The following is a 12,155-nucleotide window of genomic DNA, read 5'->3' on the forward strand; positions in this document are numbered from 1 at the left end:
GGGGCGGGGGAGGGGGGGCACTCTGGGCGGGGGAGGGGGGCACGGAAGGAGCAGCCGACGCACTTTACGGGCGCTGGATGTGCTTGTGGCGTGAGCAAGGGCACTGATGTGTTTCCTGGGTAGCATAGTGAACCGGGATGTGAGGACACAAGTGTGTGTGGCACCCAGCCGTAAGAGTCACCCATTGGCCGGATCGCATGGGCCACCCTGCTGTCTTTCTGGACCGGCGCCATCTTCTCATCGCTCATAAGATCAACTCCCATCTAGCATAAGGCGCTTGGCGGGAGGCAGTGCTGCTGGTGTTGCTGCTTCTGGGGGGGGGGGATTCATTCTTGCCTGCCCTGGGGAGGGGGGTGGTGATGCCACAGAGATTCCAGCATCCTCTGGTACATGCCTTGCACCTTCTTGATGCCTCCGGCAAGAATTCCAACAATTCTGAGTTCAACCTGCCATTTAAAACCTGCGATTACAACGAGCGCCGGCCAAGGACAAGGCACAGAGAACAGCGCTCGTCTGATGCGGGACTAAATCATCACACATAAAATGGGCCTCACTACCGGTAGTGCAGCGCCAAGCCATCCACCTCGCAGCCTTTTCCGAAACCTCTTACGTAGCCAAATTCAACTAATTACCAGATTGCATCTTAATTAACTTGTGGCATAAGCTGGGACTCTGATTAAGGTCCCACGTCCTGCATCTCCCAGGTCTGCAGGGCAAAGGCGAATCAAGCATTTAATTAACCAGGGTGTCACGCCTCTGGTGAAACGCAAGCTAAATCCAATGGCGTCTCGACTGGAGATGATACAGCGGAGACAAGAACCCAGAAGGGGAGCGGATCCAGTGAGCGGCTTAATGGCGAAGGGGTGCGGAAGGACCCATGTCGGCCTCGTGAGGCGATTTTGGGTGGGGACATGATGCGGGCATCCTCTCAGCCAATCATAACAGGGCCTGGCTGGGGTGTGGCCACACTGCATCTGTACCCACTTATCCTAGATCTGTATGACCTCTCTGCGCATAACCACTGCAGTTAGACTTTAAGGGAGACTGAGTGGATTCAGTTTCTGGCCTCCAGGGACAGACAGGAACCACGGCCCTGCTGTGGTTTCTGGGGATGTTACCCGAGCCGAGACGGACATCCGGTACTCTTCAAGCAGCCGGGCAGCTGCTCTGGGCCCTACTGCAGGGAACGCTGACTCTACCCTCTGAGAACAGGGGCTACCGCAGGGCCACGTGACCAGGTTCAGCACTCTTTATTGGCCGGCTGCACAGCTGATCAAGAGTGCAAAATGAGCCGAGGAGTCATTAAGGTGAATGAATGGCTTAATTCCAAGAGCTATAAAAACGCTTCGGGTGGAGTGGCAGTACTGATCAATACTACAGCCAAATGAGGTCGGGATGACATAGACACACACACACACACACACACACACACACACACAAACATGCAGACATGCATGCACACACACACAGACATGAATGCACACACACACACACACAAGTACAAATCCCTAATCCCAACAGTGACAACCTTAACCCCCACCCAGCCCTAACCTTAACCATAAGTAAAACAAACAAAACACAAGACTTTTGGCATTTTTAGTGTTTTGACTCCAGTTACAGATTTTTATTAAATTGATTTCCCCCTTGTGGGGATCCCACAACGTTAAAATAACAGGTGTTTATCAGATTGTGGAGACATTAGTCCCCCAAAAACATTACATATACTTAACCCACCCACACACACACACACACACATATACACTAGGAGCATGTGAGGGGCTGGATGTAGCTTAGAAAACAGGGTCCAGGAGACAGCAGACCGCAGCAGACCTCGCCTTCAAACAACAGGGAGCAGATGGGGCTGTGGGTTCAGGTTTCCAGTCTGCGACTCACCAGAGCACGGAGCAACATCCCGTAGCAGGACGGATGAAGCCCGACGACGGCGACTCTGCGGCAGGATGCCGGGTCGCTGCTCCCCGACGAACATCGGATCCCCGCTGCTCGATAGCCGCCCATCGGACTGCGGGAAGCATTGCAGGGCGTCGCCAAAACCAGCCAATCGTGTGCCTGTCTAAGCAGAATCCCTTTGTACGAGGTGGCTCACAATCATTATTTTCATAAACATATTTTCTAGAAAGTTTCTTCCACTGAATTCCTATATCTAATATTTCAAAAAACTGAGTGTCATGCTCACGGATTGTTATAATCAACGCTAGTATTCAGTATGATCACTTTTTACAGCTATTGCGTAAATGTTGTTACAGTTCGGAACGTTCCATCTTGTCCCCCGCTGCCCTCTGAGCTTTCGTCTAGCGGGACTCCGCGTTGTGAAACACCCAATATCACATGATCATGGATGGCCAGCTATTAGAAAGACCCCGATCAGAGATCATCTCCTAATAGCATCATATGAGTATAACAAAATGGGTATTTTCTTTACATCAGGGCATCTCAGAGCACTTCACTCTGAACACATGAAAACTCACCACACAAATTGTGTTTAGGTGACTGGGTGATATCCCAACCGCTGCCGAGTAACATACAAGGCTGTGACAGAGGCCTGCGAGAATTCTCGTCTAAGGCAGCACTGCACAGTCTTTATAAATTACATCTAATACAGCAGCCTGCTGGGGTATCCTAGCAACGCCGTGGTACTCTGTCTGACCAGGGTTCTGAGGTGGTTTCCTCTACAGCCTGTTCCACTACCCTTACCCAGAAGACACTGCACACCCTCCCCCACATTGGTGCTTAGGGCTGCCTCACCATTCCTGCACATACATTACACGGGGGGGGTTATGCTCAGTGCACCTGGTTACATCAGATTACATCTTAAAAGGTAACTTGCTGTCATGAGGTACACAGTCTCAAAAGATGAGACCAACATTGAGAAAAATATTAATCAAAATATCACTATGGTAAAACTGAAATTCTACTGTCGTTTAAAAGCCCTGATTAATTTAATGGATTAAACAACCGGTCAAGGCTGTGCACTGCAGCGGGTTTTAACATTCGACTGCAGTTTCGTGCTTAACCCCTTTAAAGTGAAAGCTGACCGAAGCTCCTGAATGACCATTAACGTGCAGAAACCATCAGCCGTGGCAGACAGAGGATGCTGCACGTCAGGAAAAGCTGAGTGTCCAAGCGGAATTTCAGGGCGTGTTGTGCTAAACCGCAAGCGGCAATTTTAGGACAAAATAGTGAAGACACAGCTTTCTCTGGTTAAAAAAAATAAAAACCCTCAGAGGGAATCAGTCTTCCAAGCACCTCTCTTCCATTAAGGAACCCCTTGATTGATGGCAATGTGACTGTTGCACTTTGGCACTGGTGATCACCAGAGACCATGCTGGTTCGGAGCACAGGAATGCCCTCTGCTGGTCAAAAGTGAAATCACATGTATAACTGGCATGCCTCATTTTCCCCAGAGGTGGTCACGTTAATGCAAGACCCATCTACTTAGAAGCATGACACCCAACACATCCATTACAGACCAGCTGAGGATATGAACCAACAAAGGCAGCTGAGCAGGCAAATGTCAGAAATGTACCAGGAGACTTTTACGATCCAAGGAATTGTGCAAACATCGCTGAGCAACACTCGCACTTTGTCCTCCTTAAGGAGGAAAAAAATTCATCATAATAATCAAGAAGCAGGCGGTTGGAATCGACCTCTGACCCTCAGCTGCCTCTAACCTCTAGGATTGCTTAACACTGCAGATTAAGCTTTACAAATCCACATTGCTCAACGTTCTAAAGATACCAAAGAAGGTTGTGGGGCCTTCATGTCAGAGGGAACCCCTGCCTCACCTCAGTAGCCCTCCCTCCACCTCGGCCAGTACGGCCACGGGGCTGCCTTCCATAGTGGCTGGGACATTTGGGCTGTGTTTCCAGACTAAAAACCCCCCTCCTCGGAGGTCGAGAGTTCGGCCTTGTCACGATAAGGTTGCACCAATTACCTATTTGGCTGTGGAGGGAAAATGATAATATCCAAAGAGTCAACTGAACAAGGAGAGCTGGGGTGATGGAGACTTAGGGCACTTCTCCACTGCCACCAGGAACCAGACCCATAATGCGAACTGACGCATGTCCACTGTTAAGTATGCGAGCCGGACCTGATCCATTCCCGCCTGGACGGGAAACTTGGCCGAAAGCGTGACCAACACGAGCTGGTTGCCTCACCACCATCTGACTGGTCGAAATGCATGGAGTTCTTGGTGATTTGTACTACCTGATATATTATCTATATAGTATTAATTATATGTGGCTCAGGTACGTGTGGTTTCTTGTACGCCGGTAGAAACGCACCATTAGACACCTACACTCAGGACCCACTTTATTAGGTTATACATAGCTAGATCTGGACAGAACCACTGTAGTGGTTAATCTAGCTATAACCAGGAAGGACCTACTTCATTAGATACACCAAGCTAGTACCATCTTTTCGATGAATAGAATTTTCGATGAATAGATAGAATTTTCGAATGACGTAGCGTCAAGGCGGCTTCGGGAAACTCACCCATTCTGGAAACTCTGAAGACCAGTGTGTGAAGATCGCAGGTAGGTGGCCGTTTCTGAGGTGCTGGAACCATCACGTCTGGTACCGACAATCACACCACGTTCAAAAACTGTGTAGATGGCGCGTCTTGGCAATTCTGACACTTAGCCTAACAGTGACTGGACCTTCTGCCACGTCTGTGTGCTGTATGGATTATATTGCAGCCATATTATTCGCTGTTTGGAGGTAGAATCGCCACTTTCAATCTGAAGAACCCCACCCAAAGGTCCCCAATGAGAAAAAGGTAAATATTGTGCTGGATGATCAGGCTGATTGCTCTAGCAAAGAGGTGAACTGCTAACACTTTACTTGATTGGGCACAAATAATATAGTGTTATACTAATACTTATGCATTAATTAATCACTAACTTAGCTAGTCTTAGCTACATACCTACCTCGTGTTTGTTTATCATTAAAAATCATGATGCATCTTTCATCCCGGTTACTATATTTGTATTAAATCAGTTAATTCTGTAAACCCTTGTGAAACACTGAAGAAACTACTGAAGGGGACAAGTCATGAATATCACAAGTGGCATACCGATCTCGTGTTTGTTCATCACTAATGAACAGTGACTCACCTTTTATCTCAAGTAGCAACTATATTTGTTCATGATTGGTACTTCACCAGTTATTACTGCGTATTTGTGCCCTGTCAGGTAAAGTGTTGCCATCATACCCAATACAATGGTCATTGACAGTAGTTTAGTTTGACTGAAACTGAATGGAGCGAGACGAAGGCTTAGGATAATTAGACAGGTCGGCTAGGAGAGCAGGATTTGACACAGAGACAGAGAATAATGATGTTTCAGACGTCAGGTGTCCTAGTTATAGACTGGAGAGCCTGTATTCCTCTTTAGTATGGCCTGACAGGACTGCATTTACTCAGAAACGTCACTGGAGGAAAGCGAAGATGCCATATAGGTTTCATGAAAATGTCAGTTTTAATCTCTTCCCCATGTTTGCATTAGCAGACATTACATACAGAAAAGCCCTGGGGTCCTCAGGAAGATTTATACACAGATCAACCTCTTACAGGTCTTATAAGAAAGCTCTTCAGTGAAGAAATATAGTAATAGATGTCCAGGGATGTGTCACTGAACCACTGGGCTCCCCAACACTCCAGCAGGGAAAAAATGGACTGGGCAGCACCAGGAATGTGGGTTAGTCCAAGCAGACAAACTTCAGTGGATGTCAGAACCTGATACCAGTGCAGTTTGACGTTGCAGAACCTCAGTAAGGGCTCACGCAGCCAAAAAGAACAAAGCAGATGGGTGATAATGTGAAACTTACTAAATGGAAATTGTTTTTTTTTTTAAATGTACTGTTCAGCTGCATCCCTGAGCCATCTTCCAATGGCAACGTGCACTGGCAAGCTCCACCCACACCCTCTGCCCCACCCACTTCAGGCATGCGCCCTACTGTCCATCCAAGGTACTGCAAATGAGATTCACTTGCTGGTTGAAATCCTCTGGCTGGTCCGCAAACACGTAATGGCCTGCGCCTCGAATCACCTGTGCCAGGAAGGGCTTAGGGTTACATGCCGGCCGTAGGTTAAACACTTTCCTTTCAAACATAATAATCATCTATAATAATGCAGGCCAGAGAACAATTTAAATTGTAGTGCCCCACAGAGGCAGAATGTTAGCTTACCACGATCTCCACGCGCGAGTCGGGCCGGGCCTCCTTGATGGCGCTGCCCGAGTCGTTGTCGATGCTGGAGCGGGAGCCGTAGATGACCGTGATGGGGACGTCCCGCTGGATGGAGCCCACTCTCTCCAGCATGGGCCTCTTAGCCCAGCCGTAGGGGATGGTCATGTTCGTGAAGGCCGTCTCACCACTGCAACGAGAGTGCGATCTAATAAAAATAGTGTCAAATTTCCTTGAGGAATGCCAGCCATTCTTAAAATAGGAAAACTCCATTCACCATGAGCCCGGGGGGGAAGATCTGGCCCGGGCCTACCTGGGACTCTGTACGTTGAGGTGATAGATGTAGTGAGAGACCGTGTTGTCGCCGAGTATGGATAAATACTTCTGTTTGAAGTCCGGTCTGATGACCTGGACCAGCAAGGGGCCTGAATGACAGAAAGCGACACCGACAAGACAGTCTGAGGATTCAAAACTACATTACAAACCTATTTCATTTATGGACATGAAGCAAAAACCTTATTTCGGCTGGGAAATCAGTCTGCAATGGGCACTAATGAATCGAGTGGAGGGACGGAAGTATGCACAGCTTGGTTTGGACCCCTCCTAGCCCCCTCCCCTCATTTTCAACCAGGAGGTCAAGGGAGGAAGAGTAAAGTGGCTAAACTTCTCATCTGTAAGACTGCACAAGATGAATTCAGGGCAGCAGGGAGGCAGGAGATATCCTGGTGGTTCTGGACAGCAGCGCTGACAGCAATAGAGAAGTCACGCTTACCCAGCGGACCTGCCAGTCGCAGGCCAGCCAGAGGGTTGAAGGGGCTCATGGCAGCCCCCACCGCCTTGATCCACACTGGGATGGGCCGGTCCATCTCCTTGGCCTCTGGCCGCCTGGGGAAGCCCCATGGCTCCACCAGGATGAGGTGCTTCACCCTGAAAACCACAAATGCCAGCTGCTAACTCACCAGCTCACAAGCCACCAGAGGAGCTCAGTCTAAACTAGAGCTGCAGACAAATCTAAGGTTCTAACACTCTGCTGAAGGTGCAACCCCCCCCCCCCCCCACCAAGAGCACCCAAATAACACCTCACAAAGGGTGTGACCCTTCCTGTGATCCTTGAACACTTTACTAATCCCACCACCCAGTTATTTCACTGAACAAGCCGTCCTTCATAAGCAATCAAGCTCCGTTTTCGAGTTGTTTTTTGCAAGCATGAAATGGTCCACAATCAGATTGCAAGTGTACCATCCACCTACACAAGGCACCTTCAGCCGATGGCTGTCTGCCACTGCGTGAGTCATACTGGCCTACCAGTTTAGCAAAAATACCAGCTTTTGGCAACTGCAGAGGACTTGCAGCCTGCAGGGCCCCAGTAGACCTCTAGGAGGTGCTCATTCCGCAGCAACACAAGCAGATTCAAACCTCCTTCCCAGGAGGATCATAAACATCTTTCTCAGACATATACATTCATCGGAGACAAGGGTTCATATTATGCAGCCTGAGCTACAGCGACGGTGCAAAGCACTTTGACTGGGCCAATCGAGACTCTCGTGTCATTCCTGCACTCAGCCACTCACAAGGCCTCATATGTGCCAGAAATAATCTCATATTAGCAGCACTTAGAGAGCTGAAACAGGGCCACTGTTCTCATTACACGCGAGAGCCTCATTACCAGAAGGGTCGCTGGGTTTCAGATCAACAAAGGATAACATTTCTATTTAAAGTTGTGGACAGAATCGAGTATCAGCACAAGGCCATTACATTGTCTCCAGCATTAACCTGCAAGTCTATGTCTCCACTAGAGGGCGTTCTGACCTGGAAGGGTACTTGAGCGCATAGACAGAGGCCAGATATCCACCCAGGTTGTGCCCCAGCATGATCATGGTCTCCAGGCCGACCTCGGCTCTCCATTCCTCTATGGACTCTACAAACTGGGACTCTGCTTCAGCGGCATCAGCGCTGAACTCCGGACGGCTGCTCTGGCCAAAACCGAGCAGGTCCAGGGCGTAGACAGGCCGGTGCTTGGATAGCACCTCCAGGTTTTGGGCCCAAAGCCCAACTCCACCCCCGAAGCCATGCAGAAGCACCAGAGGGGTCCGACAGGAATCATTCTCATCGAAAAGCAGCGTCCAGATCAGGTTGCCTTTTGATATCGGCACGTGCTGCTTGGAGAAGTTGTTCTGTATCGCTGAAGGGTAGGGATGGAGTTAGAAGTGGTTAAGGCACCGACCAGCAATCAGGATTATAAGGAGCCCTTGAAAGACCCATGAGGAGACTTACACTGTAGCATCTTCTCTTCTGCATCTCTCAGCTGGGATGGTGACGTGGGGCACCAGGAAGGAAGCCAGCTGGTTATCCGCCATGACCTGCGGGAAGGAACGCAAGCTGTGTAGACGTGCACACAGGGGTCTCTCCGCTAGACGACCAACACGTGGTCCATCGAACTTAGGACAGAGTGAATAAATGTGTGTAGAGGATGACGTGACGAGGTAGTCAAAGATCGCCGGACTGAGCACTACAAAGGAACACGGCTCGAGATCACAGAGGTGGATTCCTCACGGGATTCCCCTGCTCATCACACAAAATGAACACCGGAGGCTACATCTGATTGGTGATTAATTTCAGCACCAATCAGATTCATTATTCATTCATAATTATGAATGGATGTATGAATGAATGAATGATGTTACATTTATACAGCACTTTACAAGACACTCAAAGTAGTTTACAGAACGAATGGGGAGCTACCTCAACCACCACCACTGTGTAGCCCTCACCTGGACAAGGCTACGGCAGCCATTCTGCGCCAGTACGCTCACCACAACAGTAGCTAAGGTGGGGAAGGGGCAGGGGAGAATTCACCAGTCAGATATAGGGGATGACAGGGAGGCCAGATCTGAAAGGGCCACAGTGGGCAGCTTTAGCCAGGCCATCGGGGAACCACCCCTACTCTTTCAAAAGGTGCCCAGGGGTCTTTTATGACCTCAGAGAGTCAGGACCTCAGTTTTACACTTCATCTGAAGGACGGCACCATTTTTACTGCAGTGTTACTGCATCACTGCACTGGGGCACTGGGATCCACACAGACCACAGGATGGGTTAACCTGTTGGCCACACCAGCATCTCTTCCAGCAGCAACTCAGCCTTCCTAATCCATCCAAGTATTGGGAGACCAGCGGGTGGCATTTACACATGCTTAGTGTTACACTAAGACCGTCCTGCTCTAAGCGTGTGGCGAGACAGCGAGCAGAACCCCTGGCACCATTAAAATCTCATTCAGATCTTGTGATGCGAGAATTCCATTTTTGAAACTCATGGAATGAGACGAGCATGGACTGTTAACCACTAACTGGATTAACTGAAGCAAACTGTTTAACTGATCGACTGAAGTAACCCGTGAGTGATTAGCTGACTGACAGCATGTATAAATCCAACCCATTTCTCCAACATGTCTTTGAACATTTAAATCTGCTGCAATCGAGCTTCCTAATTCCCAGCACTGGTTGTTCATTTTTTTTCCAGAAACCTCCATAACAGAAACTCCCCAAGGTTGTGAAATCACACATGTAGAACGCGACCTCTGTCGGCATGGATATGGGGCAGACCATGGGCGCCTCTCCACTGGTAACACAGAAACTCTGCTCTATGACCCCAACAAACAGCCCTCCCTTCCCAGCGGAGACACTGACATCATGATTCTACCATGGTGCCACAGTCGTATGACAAATACGCAGGAAGTACACGCAAAGGCCAGCCACATGTCCTTGGGGGGGGGGGGGGGCAAAGTTCGACATGTGAGCTGATCCAACAAACAGCCCAAAGGACCTGTGAAATCGCACATTCAGACAACAGCCATTTCACACTGGATTTACCATAATGGCACATTGTTTACGCAGCTCATATCTTTTAAAATTTAGTGTGATTTTTAAATTGTTTTAAATCCTATACACTTGTCTACCTTTTCTTACGTTAATATTTTCTGTATCGATTTCTACCTGAATTACCCATTGCTTCACTTACCCTTCTGTGATACTGTACAAAGACACTTCCCCTCACAGCGATCAATAAAGTTCGCTCTTAGATTACGTGCCTGTAATCATGACTGACGTAACGCAGAGACATACGCGGTGTTTTCTGTGGTAAAACACCAGCGATATCCAATGTATTTGGAGACTGGCATGACCGTGCAGGGCTCAGTATTTATAGCCATTATGTTGTACGCTGCCAGCTGAAGACAAGCAAGTAACATACACTTAGTTTTCCCACTCTGGGAATATTCTGTAAGATGCTGAAATCAGGATAAGGCATTAAAAAGAACAAATACGAATGGAAGTGTGATATCACACATCCACCTACAATCGATTCATAGAGGCGGCCACTTCCACACTGACTAAATGCTCGTACATCCATCCCGCTTGCAAACAAGGAGAGTCTCCAGGCCACAACACCTTCGCCAGATGCTAACTACCCCCGTAGCAGAATAAAACTAACATTCTCCACGACTCACTAAGAGTCGAAACCAAAGAGGCAGCTCACCAGCAAATTACCGACGTTCTTTATTCTCTCTTTTGTTATATTTTGATCACCGACAGCTTCTCCACCCGTTTCAGGTGTGGATTTGGCAACAAAATCAAAACAAAAACTTAGAATGGATATTTTACATTAAACATGGACAGTGACAATACAAATAATCTTACAACGTTTAAATGTCATTTATCATGTTGTATCCATGAAAGCATAGACTGATTTACTCCTGCATGGAGTCTTTACTTTAATATGAAAAAGTTTGGAAATAGACTACAGTACGTACCGAAAGGACCGTTTTTAGCTGCAACGGGTGCACGGATAATTATAGACAGAAATACCTTTGCTTATTTAAGTTCTTTACTTCACTTAATTTAACTGTGATTTCCGTCTCATGTAAAGCATTACATACATCAAAAAGTGCTGTATATATAAAACAGACTAGAACAACAAAACAGTCGGCAAAATTTATGCAATCGGTGCAAAACAGTCTATATCTTTAGGCTGAACTTTAAATAATCCCTGATTTGTCATTTTAACAATCATAATATTTATTTGGGCACGACCGTCTAAAAGAATCTTAGGCAAGGAATATAACTCTACACAGCACGTGAAATATTGGGGATCTTGTTGTACCGGTACGTGCTTCCGATCCGCAGAGAAATACAGCTTCAATCACATAGTGCCCATCATCTATTAATTCCTCAAACTAACAATAAAGCGAAAAGATACTAAGCGAATATACACGGCATGCAGGAGATCAGCTGCCGACCTACAAACAACCCATCAGAGGCAGTTAAAGTTTTATCAAAATTAAATTACACGCGTAAAAAAAACACTTTCATGAAGCACTTTAAAATCAGTTAAAATATTTCCCTGCTCCATTAGACACTTTTAGAAATTAAATTAGAATATTGCGTCGATGCAGTCGATGCAGGTAAATACAACTAAAAAAGAAACATTTGCAGGGAAAAGGGCTTCAGTTCACACAGACCATATGCTTCAGTCACGAAGCCACCCGGACCCAACTCACCGTCCACCCGCCGCCGCTGTCGCCGACCCCGCGTCCATCTCTGCAAGCTGTCCCGTGGGCAATTGTCCCGACAAGCGGCAGCCAATACGTTAGGGGCGTGGTCAGAGTGCTGGGGGCGTGGCCGTGACGATTTACCTGTACTCCCCCCCCCCCCCCCCCCATTTAATATTAAGCCAGCAAATGTATAAACCTGGAACTATTACTTAGAAACTGATATATGATGTTTATTGTTTCTTTCATGTTCAGTCTATTTTGACACTTTGGATTTATGTTCATTCTTATCAGCTGAACCTTCCGTTCTGTCGTAATTACGGGCATTAGTCCCTAAATCCAAGACCTCATAAATGTACATATCGTTTTCATTCACATGAATGTCGCATTAATTCTTATATAATGATATTAT

General features: G+C 47.5%; 1 protein-coding gene across 1 annotated transcript; it reads right to left on the minus strand.

The window, feature by feature from the left end:
- Positions 1–5,459: 5,459 nt before the first annotated feature.
- LOC125718933 (1-acylglycerol-3-phosphate O-acyltransferase ABHD5-like) lies at positions 5,460–11,899 on the minus strand. The gene is made up of 7 exons (XM_048993239.1): positions 11,753–11,899; positions 8,476–8,561; positions 8,011–8,383; positions 6,974–7,128; positions 6,515–6,626; positions 6,205–6,391; positions 5,460–6,065 (listed from the first exon to the last, which is right to left on the minus strand). The coding sequence occupies exons 1-7, from the start codon at positions 11,788–11,790 to the stop codon at positions 5,970–5,972; spliced, it is 1,047 nt and encodes a 348-aa protein (XP_048849196.1). The 5' UTR covers positions 11,791–11,899; the 3' UTR covers positions 5,460–5,969.
- Between the last annotated feature and the right edge of the window lie 256 nt (positions 11,900–12,155).

The sequence above is a fragment of the Brienomyrus brachyistius genome, chromosome 23, assembly GCF_023856365.1.
Source record: "Brienomyrus brachyistius isolate T26 chromosome 23, BBRACH_0.4, whole genome shotgun sequence".
NCBI classification, from domain to species: domain Eukaryota; kingdom Metazoa; phylum Chordata; class Actinopteri; order Osteoglossiformes; family Mormyridae; genus Brienomyrus; species Brienomyrus brachyistius.

Bases quoted from the DNA above. Each gene is read 5' to 3' on its own strand.
- LOC125718933 (XM_048993239.1), bottom strand. From the start codon at position 11,790: ATGGACGCGGGGTCGGCGACAGCGGCGGCGGGTGGACG. The intron at 8,384-8,475 runs GTAAGTCTCCTC...CCTACCCTTCAG, and splicing joins AGAAGAGAAGATGCTACAGT to CGATACAGAACAACTTCTCC. The intron at 6,627-6,973 runs GTAAGCGTGACT...TCTGTCATTCAG, and splicing joins GCGACTGGCAGGTCCGCTGG to GCCCCTTGCTGGTCCAGGTC.